Source organism: Cetorhinus maximus, chromosome 6 (assembly GCF_964194155.1).
Source record: "Cetorhinus maximus chromosome 6, sCetMax3.hap1.1, whole genome shotgun sequence".
In the NCBI taxonomy this organism is placed as follows: domain Eukaryota; kingdom Metazoa; phylum Chordata; class Chondrichthyes; order Lamniformes; family Cetorhinidae; genus Cetorhinus; species Cetorhinus maximus.
Window position 1 is genome coordinate 13290831 of NC_135884.1, and position 15295 is coordinate 13306125.

The 15295-nt window shown below is 44.0% G+C and overlaps 1 protein-coding gene across 1 annotated transcript in view; it reads right to left on the reverse strand.

Moving 5' to 3' along the window:
- Window positions 1–15295, reverse strand: part of mst1rb (macrophage stimulating 1 receptor b) — a 131462-nt gene that overhangs the window by 13350 nt on the left and 102817 nt on the right. Inside the window, exons 12-16 of the mRNA XM_078543199.1 lie at window positions 14584–14727; window positions 11161–11317; window positions 5886–5978; window positions 3021–3224; window positions 244–324 (exon numbers count right to left, since the gene is read on the reverse strand). Of these exons, the coding sequence (XP_078399325.1) occupies window positions 244–324; window positions 3021–3224; window positions 5886–5978; window positions 11161–11317; window positions 14584–14727 (679 nt within the window). The remainder of the gene's footprint in view (window positions 1–243; window positions 325–3020; window positions 3225–5885; window positions 5979–11160; window positions 11318–14583; window positions 14728–15295) is intronic.

The window sequence follows — 15295 nt, forward strand, 5'->3', positions numbered from 1 at the left end:
AATATTGCTTGTTCACCTTGGACCACCACTCTTGCATAACTCAACAGCAAGATTGCAGTGTAAATGTGTCAGGACAAGAAAACAGGTCAAATGTCTGACCTTTTGGATGTGAAATGAGGTCTGAAACAAGAAGAGCTAAATTAGGGAAAGAAACTCTAAAACAATTATTAAGTTAGTACCGAGAGATTAAAAAAAAAGACCCACGGAACAATGACAGTGTGCCAGTGGTATTCTTGTACATACTATTCAGGGACTTCACAGCACAGTGGATTTCTTGCATGTTCTGGTCTTTGTACAGCCCATGGTAAACGCTACCAAAATGTCCTGCAAAGAGAGGCTTCATTACTTTAACATTAGTTTCAATGCATTGAAATCTCAACCAAGAATAATGCACTTTTGTCTCTCCATCTAGATTGTTCAATAAAACAAAATTCTGTTTAACTTTTCTCACAGTTCGGCAGCCAGCTGGGGAGTTGGCCACATACAGTAATCCTTCATTGTACAAACCAAACAGGAAACCAAACAGAAGAGTGGAGTCTCTGTTTGTCTGATAGTGGGGCTCACAATCTCTCTCTATAGCTAGACCTCCTTCATCTGCAAACCTAGGAGTAGATTCAAGGTTTAGGGACCCCCCCCCACCCCCCCCACCGTAACTGCGCTCGTGAATACGACTGGCAATTAATCAATCAAAACCTCTGTAGCTTAGCAGGGGGCAGGACTTGGTCCCGCTGCAAGGCGTGTCACCATGAGGTCAACCCTGAAGCGGCTTTACCTCTTCTACTTTCCCTAAAGAGAACTGTCACTGATTGGTTTAGGTTACGGTTCCATGACATTAACTTATTAATGAGCATTTGAGGCAAAAGATAACAAATTGCTCCAAACATGATTTTTAGGTGTTAAGTTCAATCTTCAAGAAGTTGGCTGCCAAATGTGCTATCTTCACCTCACCACTGTGTTTTTAAGATAAGGCTTGCCCATAAATTTTATTTTATTTTAACAGTGAAGACTAGGAGCTGGAAACAGGTGCCTTTATTCGGTTGCTCTGTTCTTTAGTTCACAAACAATTAATTCTGATGCAGGTCCTCTTTGTGCTTAGCTAGTTTGGTTGTCCATTAAGACCAGTTCTTCAGTTTAATCAGTAATAATGGAAATAAGAAATAATACCAAAGCTTTTGGTTTAAAACAAAATCTCATTACAGTTCAGAAGAAGCTGTATGAGGAAGAGGTAAAACTTTACAATATTTAAAAAGTAAAATATTTAAACAGCAAAATGGAAAGTACTACAAATACATAGGAGATCCATCAGCATCTACAAAGAAAAATGATTTGCTAGCCTGGGTATAGGCCATTATTAGAGTCAAATGAAATCCCGGACAGATTTGCAATGGGCAGCAGATCTGATATCACCTGCTTTCCAGGATCATTCAGTCAAAATGGCCCCCAGTGTTATTCCTATTGAAGCATTAATATAAAAAGCATGACTCAAAATTGTGGCACGGGAGGTTAGGTTATACATCCAGGAAGTGGATTTGTATGATACAGAGTTGGATAGCGATAAAGAGAGATGGATGGAAAGAGAGAAAGAGAGACAGAGAGAAACAGGCAGATACAGAGAGATAGACTGGGCAGGATTTTCCCTGTGGGCTTCCCATCAGGCTGAAATGTGGGTCAGTGGTCCGCACTGTGTGAGAAACAGGCACTCAATGTGATTTTCCCTGGAATGTCCAATTAATTGCCAGAGGGCATGCTCACCATCCAATGAAAAGCGATGGATGGACTCTCAAATGGGTGGGCCAATCAAAGGCCTTCCAGTTTGAAAGTAGCAGTAGACTAGAACAAGAGGTAGATGAGGGATAGAGCACTTTGAAATCGTGATGCCCTTTCTCCAACTTTTAAAAATGGACTTGGCAGCAATGCCAGCACTGTGGGAGGGAGGGGACGCATTGGGCCTGGTTTAGATGCCTGCAGGCAGCACTGGAGACCCTTCCTGGTTGCCTGGATGTGAGAGCAGCCAATTGCTGCCCTGTAGAGGGTCTCCTCCTTAGTGGCCTGGCTGCTGACTGTAAGATTGAAAAATATTGGTATGAGGTACCTCTGTGTTGCATGTGGTGGTATAGTGGTATCGCCACTGGACTAGTAATCCAGAGACCCAGGGTAATGCTCTGGGGACCCGGGTTCGAATCCTGCTATGGCAGATGGTGGAATTTGAATTCAATAAAAATCTGGAATTAAATGTCTGATGATGACCATTAAACCATTGTCGATTGTCCTAAAAACCCATCTGGTTCACTAACGTCCTTTAGGGAAGGAAATCTGCCATCTTTACCTGGTCTGGCCTACATGTGACTCCAGACCCACAGCAATGTGGTTGACTCTCAGAATGCCCTCTGAACAAGGGCAGTTAGGGAGGGGCAATAAATGTTGGCCCAGCCAGTGATGCCACATCCCATGAACGAATATAAAGAAAAAGGCAAAAACCCTCTCAGTTACTTGTCACCCATTATAGGCCGCTGCCCTATTAGAGCTGGAAGGCATCAGCTTTGAGGGGCTGGCCCTCCATTCTTAATTGGATAGGGAACCTGTCCCCATGCCAATTAAGGCAGCTCCTCAGTGAAAATTCCAATGGGTAACTGTTTCCCCCACCAGTGGGTTTGGAACCTGGAAACAGTTCCAGCTTCCATTTCTCACCTCCCCATCTCCCCTCTCCCAGAACCATTGGGAAAATCTAGCACAGAGATAGTGAGAGAGAGAGAGAGAAGGTGGGGGGAAGAGAGAGAGAGAAGGTGCTGGGGGTGGGGAGAGAGAATGAGATAGAGAAAGAAAGAGAGAGAGAGAGAGACTATATATGCATGCAGCCATATTAAAAGTGATCCATACTAATTTATACTAAGACCTTCACAGCCATTGGGAGATTGGGGAGATAAAGTTATAATTTGACAATCTGCTGGACAGCACAGTCCTGAAAAAAGTTAAACCAGTTCCATGAAGGTTAATAAATAAACAATTGAGCACATACTAACCTTTTCCAATCACCTGGTCCATGTAGGCGGTTAAACATTCTCTAGGGATCAGAATATCTTTCACTTCTCCCAGCAGCTCAGGCCTCAGGTTCTGTGATTTTATTTCTTTAGGGCTTAACAACGGGACTGCAGCACCATCATTGCTGCCTTTGTAACCTCTAAATGTGATTCCACTTGACCCGGACATCGAGGTCGGACTGAGGGCTAACCAAAAGAAATATATATTTTTTTTAATATGGCCAGATACTCTCAGCTTTAGCATTTCTCAAAGATTATCAAATAAACAATTGCTCGGACATGTTGCTGGAATTCTTTGTGACTTTGCCAGCTAATCATTCTGTCATAGTGTTTAGTGTATAATTACAGCTGGATTGTTGGGAAAGCTCCTGGTCGCTCCATTTTGCATTTGCAAATTGTCAGATGAAAGAAAAAAAGAAGAAAGGCTTGCATTTATATAGCACCCTTCACCAAACTCAGGATGTCCCAAAGTGCTCTACAGCCAATTAAACGCTTCTGTAATGCAGGAAAAGCGGCAGCCAATTTGCACATAGTAGGATCCCACAAACAGCAATGAGATAACGATCAGATAATCTACTTTTTATTTGGTGATTTGGTTGATGGTTAAATATTGGCCAGGACATTGAGGAGAACAATCCTTCCCCTCTCTGAAATAATGCCACGTGAAGATAGATCATGCCAAAAAAAAACTAGAAGCGAATATTCAATGGAATGCAAAATATTCCTGTTTCATGGTGGCTTCAGTTGTTTTTTTTTTAAATCGCCCTCTGGGAGTTTTCCATGGGGGCCAATGCAGGAATGGAAAAATAGCACATCACATTTAAAAAAAAATTCTTCATTTTCAACAAGTACGTCAGTTGTGGTCAGTCAGAAATATCACTGAAGCCAATAGGAGTTACCTGTAGGTGTGGAGGTCCAGGTACATACAACTTTAAAATATGTCATGACCAGCGACAGGAAATTATTAGAAAGGCTGTTGGAATCACAGAATCACAGAGTGCAGAAGAGGCCCTTCGGCCCATCGAGTCTGCACCGACACTTGAGAAACACCTGACCTACCTACCTAATCCCATTTACCAGCACTTGGCCCATAGCCTTGAATGTTATGACGTGCCAAGTGCTCATCCAGGTACTTTTGAAAGGATGTGAGGCAACCCGCCTCCACCACCCTCCCAGGCAGCGCATTCCAGACCGTCACCACCCTCTGGGTAAAAAAGTTTTCCCTCACATCTCCCCTAAACCTCCAGCCCCTCACCTTGAACTTGGCTTTTATATCGGGGGGGGGGGACTAGAATGAAAGATGGCAGAGGTCATCCTTCAGCTATACAAAACCCCGGTTAGAGCACACCTGGAGTACCGACAGTCCAGGCACCACACCTTAGGAACGATATATTGGCCTTAGAGGGAGTGCAACATAGGTTTACCAGAATGATACGTGGACTCCAAGAGTTAAACTCTGAGGAGAGATTGTACGAACTATGGGTGTTATTTCTTGAAACTTAGAAGATTGAGGGGTGATTTGATCAAAATTTTCAAGGGCAGAATATTGCCATCGCGTGTGGGGGTGGGCCCAATACACCGACGTGTAAAATGATGAGAGATGACGTCGGGCGTGCATCCCGACGTCATCGCGCATCATTTCGCATCATTTTGATATTGCATTCAGCGGGCGCACGTCAGAGGCTGCTGCACGCCTGCCGAACTGTCAACGGCCTACCAAGGCCACAAAGAAAGCAATTGACCTTATTAACAACGCTGCCCGTCCAAGCTTAAGGTTGGCGGGGCAGGCGAAGAGCCCAAGCGGCCTTCGCGTTTTCCAGGAAACCTCATCCACGGGCGGGGTGAGGTTTCCTGAAGGTTTTCTACAATTAATAAATAAATGTTGTACACTTCACAAACATGTCCCAGCTCATGTGACACTGTCTTTATTTTCCAAAAACTTTTATCATATACTTAATCTCCCTGAGGCAGCTCCGTGCCACCAGCCGCGGGTTACGCCGGGCGGGCCAAATGGTGGCTCACGGGCGGCGATCGGCTCTGCGCCCACCCCTGCCCACTTCCGCCCAGCCCACCCGCCATAGGTAAGATCCTACCCCAAAATATTAAGGGGAATTGAATAGGGTAGATAGAGAGAAACTACTTCGTGTAGGACTAAGGGGTTATAGTCTAAATATTAGAGGCAGGCCCTTCAGGGATCAAATTAGGAAACACTTCTACACACAAAGGGTGGTAGAATTTTATAACTCTCTCCCACAAATGGTAGCTGATGCTAAATCAACTGTGAGTTTTAAACATGAGTGCAATGCACCTTAACTGAGCATTAATGACCAGGTTGTGGCTCTCCCAAATAAAATGTACCACGTAAAAAGATTATTTAAAATAAACATAAATAGCAAGTTGCCTCCGCTCTTGTTACGTCAGCGGGGATGTTGCTTTGGAAGGGGGTAAACCGAGCAAGCTATAACCATGAGCTCCTGCCCCTCTGACACCCACCCCCTCCAACCAACAAACACACAATGGAGTCAAATATAAAAGCAAAATACTGCGGATGCTGGAAATCTGAAATAGAAACCGAAAATGCTGGAAAAACTCAGCAAGTCTGGCAGCCTCTGTGGAGAGACAAACAGAGTTGACGTTTGGAGTCTGCACGACTCTTCTTCAGAGCAGACAATGGAGTCAAACTTGGCAGGGCGCTGGTCCTTAAATTTAAATCGGCAATTTTTTAAAAAGCAGCTCGGTCTTGAGGAATGAGTCTGCCTTGCACTTGCAAAGGAATTTTAAAATAAAATCTCAGATTAAAAGCATATTTTTTAGAGGTGAAGAATATGACTTCGTACTGGGACTTACGAGAATCTCTGTAGTCGCTGGGAGCAGGTGGTACTGCATTGAGAGATATCATATTCACTGAGGCCTCCAAACGGCTCAGTAAATCTTCATGCTCTGAAAAACAAGATATAGTTTTTGTCAACTGGCTTAAGAGACCATATTAAACCGTTAGTTGAACCAAAAACAATGCATCATAATTAGATAATGGAAGTCGAAAGGATATGTATATGTCAAGGGGTGATTCATTTTCAGTTAATGGATATAACATCTTGCATCCATTACATGCTGAAAATTCTTGAATGCCACAAAAAGCCACTGACTGGTTTGGACCCAAGGAGACTGGGTTCATAAACCGCCTCGCAGTATATCCAGCCTCCTTAGCCAGGCAGCAGTGTTGTAGATAAAAACAAAAAGCTAAAAGCTACTGCGGATGCTGGAAATCCAAAACAAAAACAGAATTACCTGGAAAAACTCAGCAGGTCTGGCAGCATCGGTGGAGAAGAAAACACTTGACGTTTCGAGTCCTCATGACCCTTCTGCCGAAGGGTCATGAGGACTCGAAACTTCAACTGTTTTCTTCTCCACCGATGCTGCCAGCAGTGTTGTAGACCTAGGCAACATATGGGTTATGGGTCTGATGCCAGGACAGGAGAGCTGGATTAAATTGTGCAAAACACCAGGAGCTGAGTGACAGGCACCAGTATGCCTCGGAGCAGAGCAGTGGCTAAAGAAGGAAAACTGAGAAGTCAAGGAAACATAAGGAAGGAAGAACAAAAAAAATTAGAGGGCACCCTTAACATCTTCAGGACCGGCCAAGGTGCTTTACCAGCCGGTGAATCATTTTGAAGTGATGTGTTTGTTATGTGGGCAGGAACACAGGAACAGGAGTAGGCCAGTCAGCGTTTCGAAACTGTTCCACCATTTACTTAGGTCATGGCTTAAGTCCATCTATTTGCCTTAGTTGTGTAACCCTTAATACCTCTGAGATTGGAGTATAAAAATAGGGAAGTCTTGCTAAAACTATACAAGGCACTAGTTAGACCACACCTAGGATAATGTGAACAGTTTTGGTCCCCTTATCTAAGGAAAGATATACTGGCATTGGAGGCAGTCCAGAGAAGGTTCACTAGGTTGATCCTGGATATGGAGGGATTTTCTTATGAGGAGAGGTTGAGCCTGTACTCATTGGAATTTAGAAGAATGAGAGGTGACCTTGTTGAAACATATAAGATTCTTAGAGGGCTTGACAGGATAGATGCAGAGAGGTTGTTTCCCCTTGTGGGAGAGTCTAGGACCAGAGGGCATAATCTCACAGTAAGGGGTCACCCATTTAAGACAGGGATGAGGAGGAAATTCTTCTCTCAAAGGGTAGTGAACCTGAGGAATTCTTTACCGCAGAGGGCTGTAAAGGCTGAGTGGTTAAATATATTCAAGGCTGACGTAGATTTTTAATCAGTCAGGGGATCAAGGGTTATGGGAAAAAGGCAGGAAAGTGGAATTGAGGATTTTCAGATCAGCCAGGATCTCATTGGATGGCAGAGCAGGCTCAATGGGCTGAATGGCCTGCTTCTGCTCCTCTGTCTTATGGTCTTATGGATTCTTTTGTAGGCAAACATGGCAGCCATTTTTACACAGTGAGAGTCCGCAACTAGCAATGAGATGGACAACCAGCCAACCTGTTTTTGGTGGTATCGCTTGAGGTCGAACGTTAGTCAAAACATGGGGAGGATTTCCTCCTTTTCTTTGAATCATTTTGTGAGATTTTTAATGCCCACCTACACCAATGAAATGGGCAGACAGGGCCAATAATAAATCAACAATTGGTTTAACATATCACATGCTTTTTTTATTCTTTCATGGGACGTTGGCTTCATCGGCACAGCCTGCATTTGTTGCCCACTCCTAATTGTCCTTGAATTGAGTGAGTTGCTCGGCTGTTGCAGAGGGCAATTGAGAGGCAGCCACATGGCTGTGGGTCTGGAGTCAAATGTAGGCCAGACTGGGTAAGGATGGCAGATTTCCTGTCCTAAAATATGTTAATGAACCAGATGAGTGGTGTCTTCAAGTTTTATATCCATGTATACCTGTGCCTAGGCTTAATAAATGAACCCACAACTTGTGTACGCAATCACTCATGAGCGAGCGGTGCCTTTATATCATTATAAAGACACAACAGTAGTGAGATCTGAACCCATGTCCCCAGAACATTAGCCTGGGCCTCTGGATTATTAGTCCCAGTGACATTACGTCATCTCCCCCCAGCCAGATTCATAACCATGGGCGGGATTTTTAATTCGACGGGCGCCCGCAATGGGTGGGTCCGAGACTGGCCGGGGAACGATCGCCCAGTTAACAGACAGCTAGTGTGAAAGGCGCACTGAAACGCTCAGCGTTTCCAGGGTAGGGGGTAGGAGGAGGGCGAGCGCTGAAGTCAGTGTGGGGTGGGGGGAGCGCAGAATGAAAGCTCCCTGAAGGCAGAGAGAGCTGCCTCAGAGAGCTAAAGAATCCAAAAGCAATAAATGAAGATTTTAAAAGGCCAAAAAAAAATGTCCACGCATCAGAATGAGTCACCCGCACATATGGTTGATGAAAATTCTGTCCAAACGTCTTTATTTTTTTTTAAATTAATATCGGAAACCTCACACCGCCCTTGGATGAGGTTTCCTTTAAAAAGGCAAAGGCTGCCTGGCCGATTCACCCCGCCCGCCAACTGCAACGTTGGACAGGCAATGAAAAATCTCCATCTCATTTACAACATTAATGGCTTTAGTAGGGCCTCTTAATCATCAGTGGGCGCGCTACCGGCTCTCGCGCGCACCCGCCAACCGAAATATCACGCGACTGCACGATGACACCGGGACGCTCACAAAAAATTCTGCCCCATGGGTTGCATCGGTCTACAATTCTGCTTAGTGTGGCACTGGAGATCTCAAACTACTGAAATGGGGCTTGAAAGCATAACCTTCGGACTCAAAGGGAGTAGTATAACCAAGTGAGCCAAACTGGCTTGCAAAGGAGAAAGAAAGTTCAAAACAAGCGATATGTTGGGGGAGGAGAGGTGCAGAGGCATTGTTCCCGAGCAGGTTGGTAATGGAGTCGGAGGAAGGGAGAATTAAAAATCCTGGGGTGGGAAAGAGATGGCCTTACTCTCTCAGGAATGTTCCTGGCCATTTTCAAAGCTGTCTAACTGTAAAATAACAAACAACAGCTTGTATCTACATAACACCTTTAACGTATTCAGAATATCGTAAGGTGCTTCACAGAAGCATAATCAAATTAAACTTAGCACTGAGGCACATAAGGGGATATTACAACATGTGACCAAAAGCTTGGTCAAAGATGGAGATTTCAAGGTCTTAATGGAACAGGAGGGTAGAGAGACCGAGAGGTTTAGATGATGAGGCTTTCAGATGAAAGGTCATCGACCTGAAACGTTAGCTCAGTTTCTCTTTCCACAGATGCTAACCTGCTGAGTTTTTCCAGCATTTTCTGTATTTTATTTCAGATTTCCAGCATCCGCGGTATTTTGCTTTCAAGTTCCATTCCTGACCTGTATTGGATTAGCTAATCTCAGCCAAAGCAGCACTGAGGGCACTACAGCTGTCATTCAATCATCATTCACACTGCATAATTAGAGAAAGGTTTTTTTTTAAAAATTGGTTAACTAGCCAGCGCGTCTGTTTCTAATCTTTGTCTAATATCCCTTGCTGGATGGCACGTGTGTGTGGATATAAGCTGAGAAGAGAGCTTGGCTTGACTTGTGACTGACTAGATTGCTCTACAGGGAGCTGACATTGACTTGATGGGCCAAATGACCTCCTTCTGTGCCATAGTGACTCTTATGACTTTATGGGCCAGATTTTCGCAATGACAGAAAAGGGTCTCCAGTTTAGCCAAGATGGCACTAGAGCCCTTATTCTGGAAGCACTGCCCCTGGTAGAAGGGGACAGATTGTAGTCTGCGCATCCATGGTTCACACAGGCAGTTTCACGTGTAAAAGGGCAGCAGTCTTCAAACAGGTGCAATTTTCATTAGCTGAATGTGCAAAACATGACTCGTGGGCTTTAGACATTTGAGCAGAAGGTCTAAAGCTGCCAGCCTTTGGACAGGTCGGGTACCCTTTTGGAAAGGCAAAGGACCCTTTCAGATAGGTAAGGTGCCCTTTGGGAGAGGCCAAGAGGCCTTTGGAAGAGGTCAAGAGCCCTGTGAGATTGTTAAAAGTAGACATGAATGAGCATAAAAAATGGATAAACTCATTGGAACTATCAAGCTATCGGGGCATTTAAATCTCCAAACTCTTTAATTTAAAAAAAAAGGCCTGCTGTGACTGTTTGCATTTTCTCTATTTTCTGTTGACATAAGCCTGAGGTTTATCATTACAGGATTAATGCTGCATGAATGTTGATTCCACAACCTAGCATGTGGGGGGTCCTGTAAATTCACAGTTAGATTGGCATCTCCAAGTGATTATAAAGTCTTTGATGTGGGGCTATGAATACAGATGGTCATTTTCATAAGGGAATAAGTGCTTTAAGTATTTAAAGGAATTTAAATGTATTGAATGGATTTTTATCAATGAGACTTTTTTTTTAAAATAGTGAACTCCTCAATGGACACTTAGAACTTCATTTTATCTCATCCCAAAATGGCTCCTGAGGTCTGCCCATGGTGGATGTGGGGTGAGTTGGCAATGGGAGATGTATGGGCAAAGGGTGGTGGGTGGGGGGCATGGATTGGCATGAGTTGGCACTATGTTGACATGGGGCTATAAAGGGCCTTGTGATGGGTAGACTGGCATAGGTTGGCATGGAGGGTATGGGGACCATGGAGGGGTGGAGTGAAGGGCATAGGTTGGCATGGAGGGTATGGGGACCATGAAGGGGTGGAATGAAGGGCATAGGTTGGCATGCATTGGCATGGATGGGGAGCATGGGGAGTGTGGGGGGAAGTGAGGGGTGAGGGCTAGAGGGGTGGTTTTGGTTTTATTGGGGGGTTTTTTTAACAGCTAGAAAACCCAGAGCACCAAGGCAGGTCTTTTGAACAAGCAGCCTCCACACCTGGCAGCACCTGTGGCTGCCATCATACATAAGTCATGGGAAAAGGACTGAAAGTGAAACCAGCTTTTTAATTCCATCTTTCTACCCCTTTCCCTTTACCAAACTGCTAGCAAATTGCCTCTTGCCCCTTCTCTCCACATGTCTACTGGGGGGGTATGGGAGGTTGGCTGGTAACCCAGGAATGGTAGTGATGGATAAGTCGGTGCTGCCAGAAAAAGGTAAAAAAAAAAACTTTTTACCTTTACTTTTCTTCCTGTATATCACCAGCACAGCTACCAAAATCACTACTGCCAACAAAAACACAATTGTGCCAATGATAATTCCCACAATTGGTTGGGCATTTTCGTCGACGTAGATGACATAGCCAATGAAGTACTCCACATTATTCACCCAGAGCTGAAACGAGAAAAGAATAATAAGACCAAAAAGAGCCTTGACAAGAGAATTTTATTAAGGGCTAGATTTTCCACCATTAGCTATGAATAGTTTGGGTATCTGAACCAAAACATTGTGTAAAAATCTATCAGGCAATGCAGAAACAATGTAAACATCAGGGCAGTTCAAACTTACACATTATAAAGAATGACATAGAATTCACAGTATGGAAATGGTCCATATGGCCCAACTGGTATCTGTAAGTGTTTAAGCTCCACACGAGCCTCCTCCCACCCATCTTCATCTATCAGTGTATCCTTCTATTGCTTTCTTCCTCATGTATGCTTTCTTCCCCTTAAAGGCACCTATGCTCCTTACATCAACCACTACCTGTGGTAGTGAGGTTCCACGTTCTAACCGCTCTCAGTTTGGTTGTCGGAAGTTGCTATCAGAGAAATGGGTTCCAGTCACCTGACTGGCCTTTTCTTTCATCCTGGGTTTCTCCTTGCATTCTTAAATTGGACTCCATTACCCAAATGTAGAAATGGAAGGATTTATTCTACTTTTAGTGATTCAAATTTGCTTTCTAATTTTGCACTAATTCGTCCAGTAATTCAATTTTAATCAATGTAAGTAATATTGTGCCATTTGCATTATTAGATAATTTGAATAAATTTACTTTGAATTATGTGTAGATTGTACCAACCTAGTTAAAGCAATATCATCTTAGGAGGGTTTTGTCAAGAGGCATCTTAGCCATGGCTAAGTGATTGGCTTGCTTCCATAATGCTATAGTAGTAGTGACTATAAAGATGCCTGGCATCAGCCCGCCCTCTGACCCTCCTTACTTGATGCCTATTGGGTGGGTGGTGAGAAGAGCCAACCTTGTCAGATCCTGGGGCAACTGCCTTGAGGCGCAATGGAGAGAGGTCGCTGTCTAAGTCATTTCAGCCATGGTACACCAAGGGGTGGGATAAGTTGTATGCCTGACACTGAATGTGCTTTACGAATATAAGGGTATTGAGGCGCCTCATGGAGAGGTCCATATTACATGAAGGAAAGTTGAATTTTATTGCGCTTTCTGTAATTTTTTAATTTGAGATCTTTTTCCCCCAGACATATAAATAGAATTGTAAATATGAAGAGAATTACAATTGTATAGAAGCATCTACGAGTGGAACATGCTGTGTGGAGACAATATGAATTTTATTGCACTTTCTGTAATTTTCAGGTCAAAATGTTCTGTCATGTACTTTTACAAATTTTATGAATAAAGTATATCAACTCAGTGAAACCTGCTCTTTGGTCTGCCTGAAACCTGCTGGTCCTTCAGTGCAAAGAGTTGTCCATGACCAAGTGTTACAGACTGGCACTTCCCAAGATCAACGATTACGTGCTGGGGACACACTAAAACTTAGGGCAGAGGCGCAAATGGGGGAAGGTCACAGTCTAAGGCCTTTCAGTCACAGTAAATCGTGGGGATGGAAACCATGTAGAACCTATTGGGCTCTATGCCTGACATGGAATATATATTGTAAATATCAGGAATACTGAAATTGTGTTGAGGCACCTCAGAGTGGAACATGTTGGATGGAGAAAGGTTGAATTTTATTGCACTTTTTGTAATATTCAATTTGAAACATTTTGGAATGCACTTTTACAAATTTTACGAATAAAGTGTATTTTTGGAAAAAAAAAATCCTTCCTGCACACTCAGTCTCACCCTTCCGCACGCTGCCTTGGAGGTGGCTGTTTTGGAAAAGAGACCACAGCCCATCTCCTTCACCATGCAGCTCTGGAAGGTGATGCAGCGATTTTTGTCGAGGTTCATCCCAAGCAGCTCCCTAACGCAGGACTCTGAGTTCTACAGGCTGTACCCAGGGACGCACACCAAGATAAACATTCATACAGGGGGAGGTGGTGGCATTGTGGTATTGTCACTGAACTGGTGTTCCAGATTCCCAGGGTAATCCTCTGGGGACCCAGGTTCAAATCCCATGGCAGACAGTGAAATTTGAATCCAACAAAAATCTGGAGTTAAAAGTCTAAGGATAACCATGAAACTGTTGCCAATTGTTATAAAAGCCCATCTGGTTCACTAATGTCCCTTTAGGGAAGGAAATCTGCTGTCCTTACCTGGTCTGGCCTACATGTGACTCCAGACCCACAGCAATGTGGTTGACTCTTAAAATGCCCCCTGAACAAGGACAATTGGGGATGGGCAATAAATGCTGGCCTAACCAGTGACACCCACATCCCATGAATGAATAATAATAAAAAATGCTGCTGGAGGACCATCAACTCAGTGAAAGACGCTCTGGGCCTGCCTGAAACTTGTTGATCTTCCAGTGCAAAGAACTGTCCACAACCAAGTGTTGCAGACTGGCACATTCCAAGGTCCAAGACTACTTGCTGAGGGATACGCTAAAGCTTGGGGCAGCCATTGCAATGGGGAATGGTCACTGTCTCAGGGCCTCCCACCATAGTACATTGAGGGGGTTGCAAATTGTGTAAAACTTCTCAGGCTGTATGTTTGATATGGAATGAATATTGTAAATATAACCTGTAACTTTGAGCGTAGTGAGGAACCTCAGTGTGCCACATAATGTTGCAAGAAATTAATCTGGTTTGCACTTCATGTAATGTCAACTTTGAACTGCTATGTAATGGACTTCTATAAATTTTATGAATAAAGTATTCTTTTGGGGTAAAAAAAAAACAGCATAACAGGGTTCATGAAGAATTACATATCGCAGAATCGCTGAACTGCTGCAGCATAGAAGGAAACTATTCAGCCCATTGTGCCTGCACTGGCTCTCGGCATGAGAAATTCATCCAATGCCATTCCCCCGCCTTCCCCCTGTGACCCTGCACATTCTTCCCTTTCGGATAATAACCCAATTCCCTCTTGAATGCCTCGATTGAACCTGCCTCCACCACACTCTCAGACAGTGCATTCCAGAATCTAACCTGCCGCTGTGGGAAAAAGATTTTCCCCATGTTGTCGACATTGCTTCTTTTGCCAATGACCTTAAAGTTGTGCCCTCTGGGTCCTAAAGTGTGGCGCCCAGAACTGGACATGGGGGGAAATGAGAAATCAGAGGTGTCACAGCATTTCAGGGCATCAACGCATTACGATACCATGCACGGTGGACGAGGGACAAATTTCGTCCATGGCCTTCGATGGAGCAAAAAGCTGAATGTGTCTACGAAGCAGAATGCTTTAAATTCACACTACAAAACAGTGAGTGGAAAACATAGAGAGATAAAAAGTTCAACTTGTAAACCTTGACTGGAAGCCCTTCACTGGGGATCTCTTCAGTTTGTACCCTGCAGGTAATCTCTTGCATCAGTATCTTGGCATCACAGTTCACGCCTCCTACGGTAAGAGTCACATTCAAGCACTTCTGCAGTTCGAACAACATTGCGTGCTGTCTCCATGGAAGTAAAATGAAAGTTGTGTTAAAAAGAAATTGCCAAATAAACCTTTCAATCTTCTCCCGCACTTTCAGCAAAATGAAAACCCACGATCGTTTGAGGTGCAAAAAATGTATCTTTTTCCCCCATCTTCAGTTTCATGTTCGAAATAACCGATCTGGAAGTTACTGACCTGTGACCTAGGTGACGCCCAGGCTAATGACAAGCACTTTTCCTCTTTCCGTTGCCTACTTAATCAGGTTTCACAAAATGGGATCTTTAGAAATTAAGGGGGAGTCTGATTGAGGTGTTTAATAAAGAGTCAAAGAGGACAGAAGTAGGCCATACAGCCTAGCGAGTCCATGGCAACTCTCTGTAGAGCAATCCAGTCAGTTCCATCCCCCACCCCCACGCTATCCCCATAGCTCTGCAAGTTTATTTCCCTCAAGTGCCTCCCAATTTCCTTTTGAAAAGATGATTAAAGGATTTGCTAGAGTAGAGAGAGAGAGAGAGAGAGAGAAATTATTTCCTCTGGTCTAGAGGAGAGTCTAGAACAAAGGACGAGTGGGGTGCATAACATTT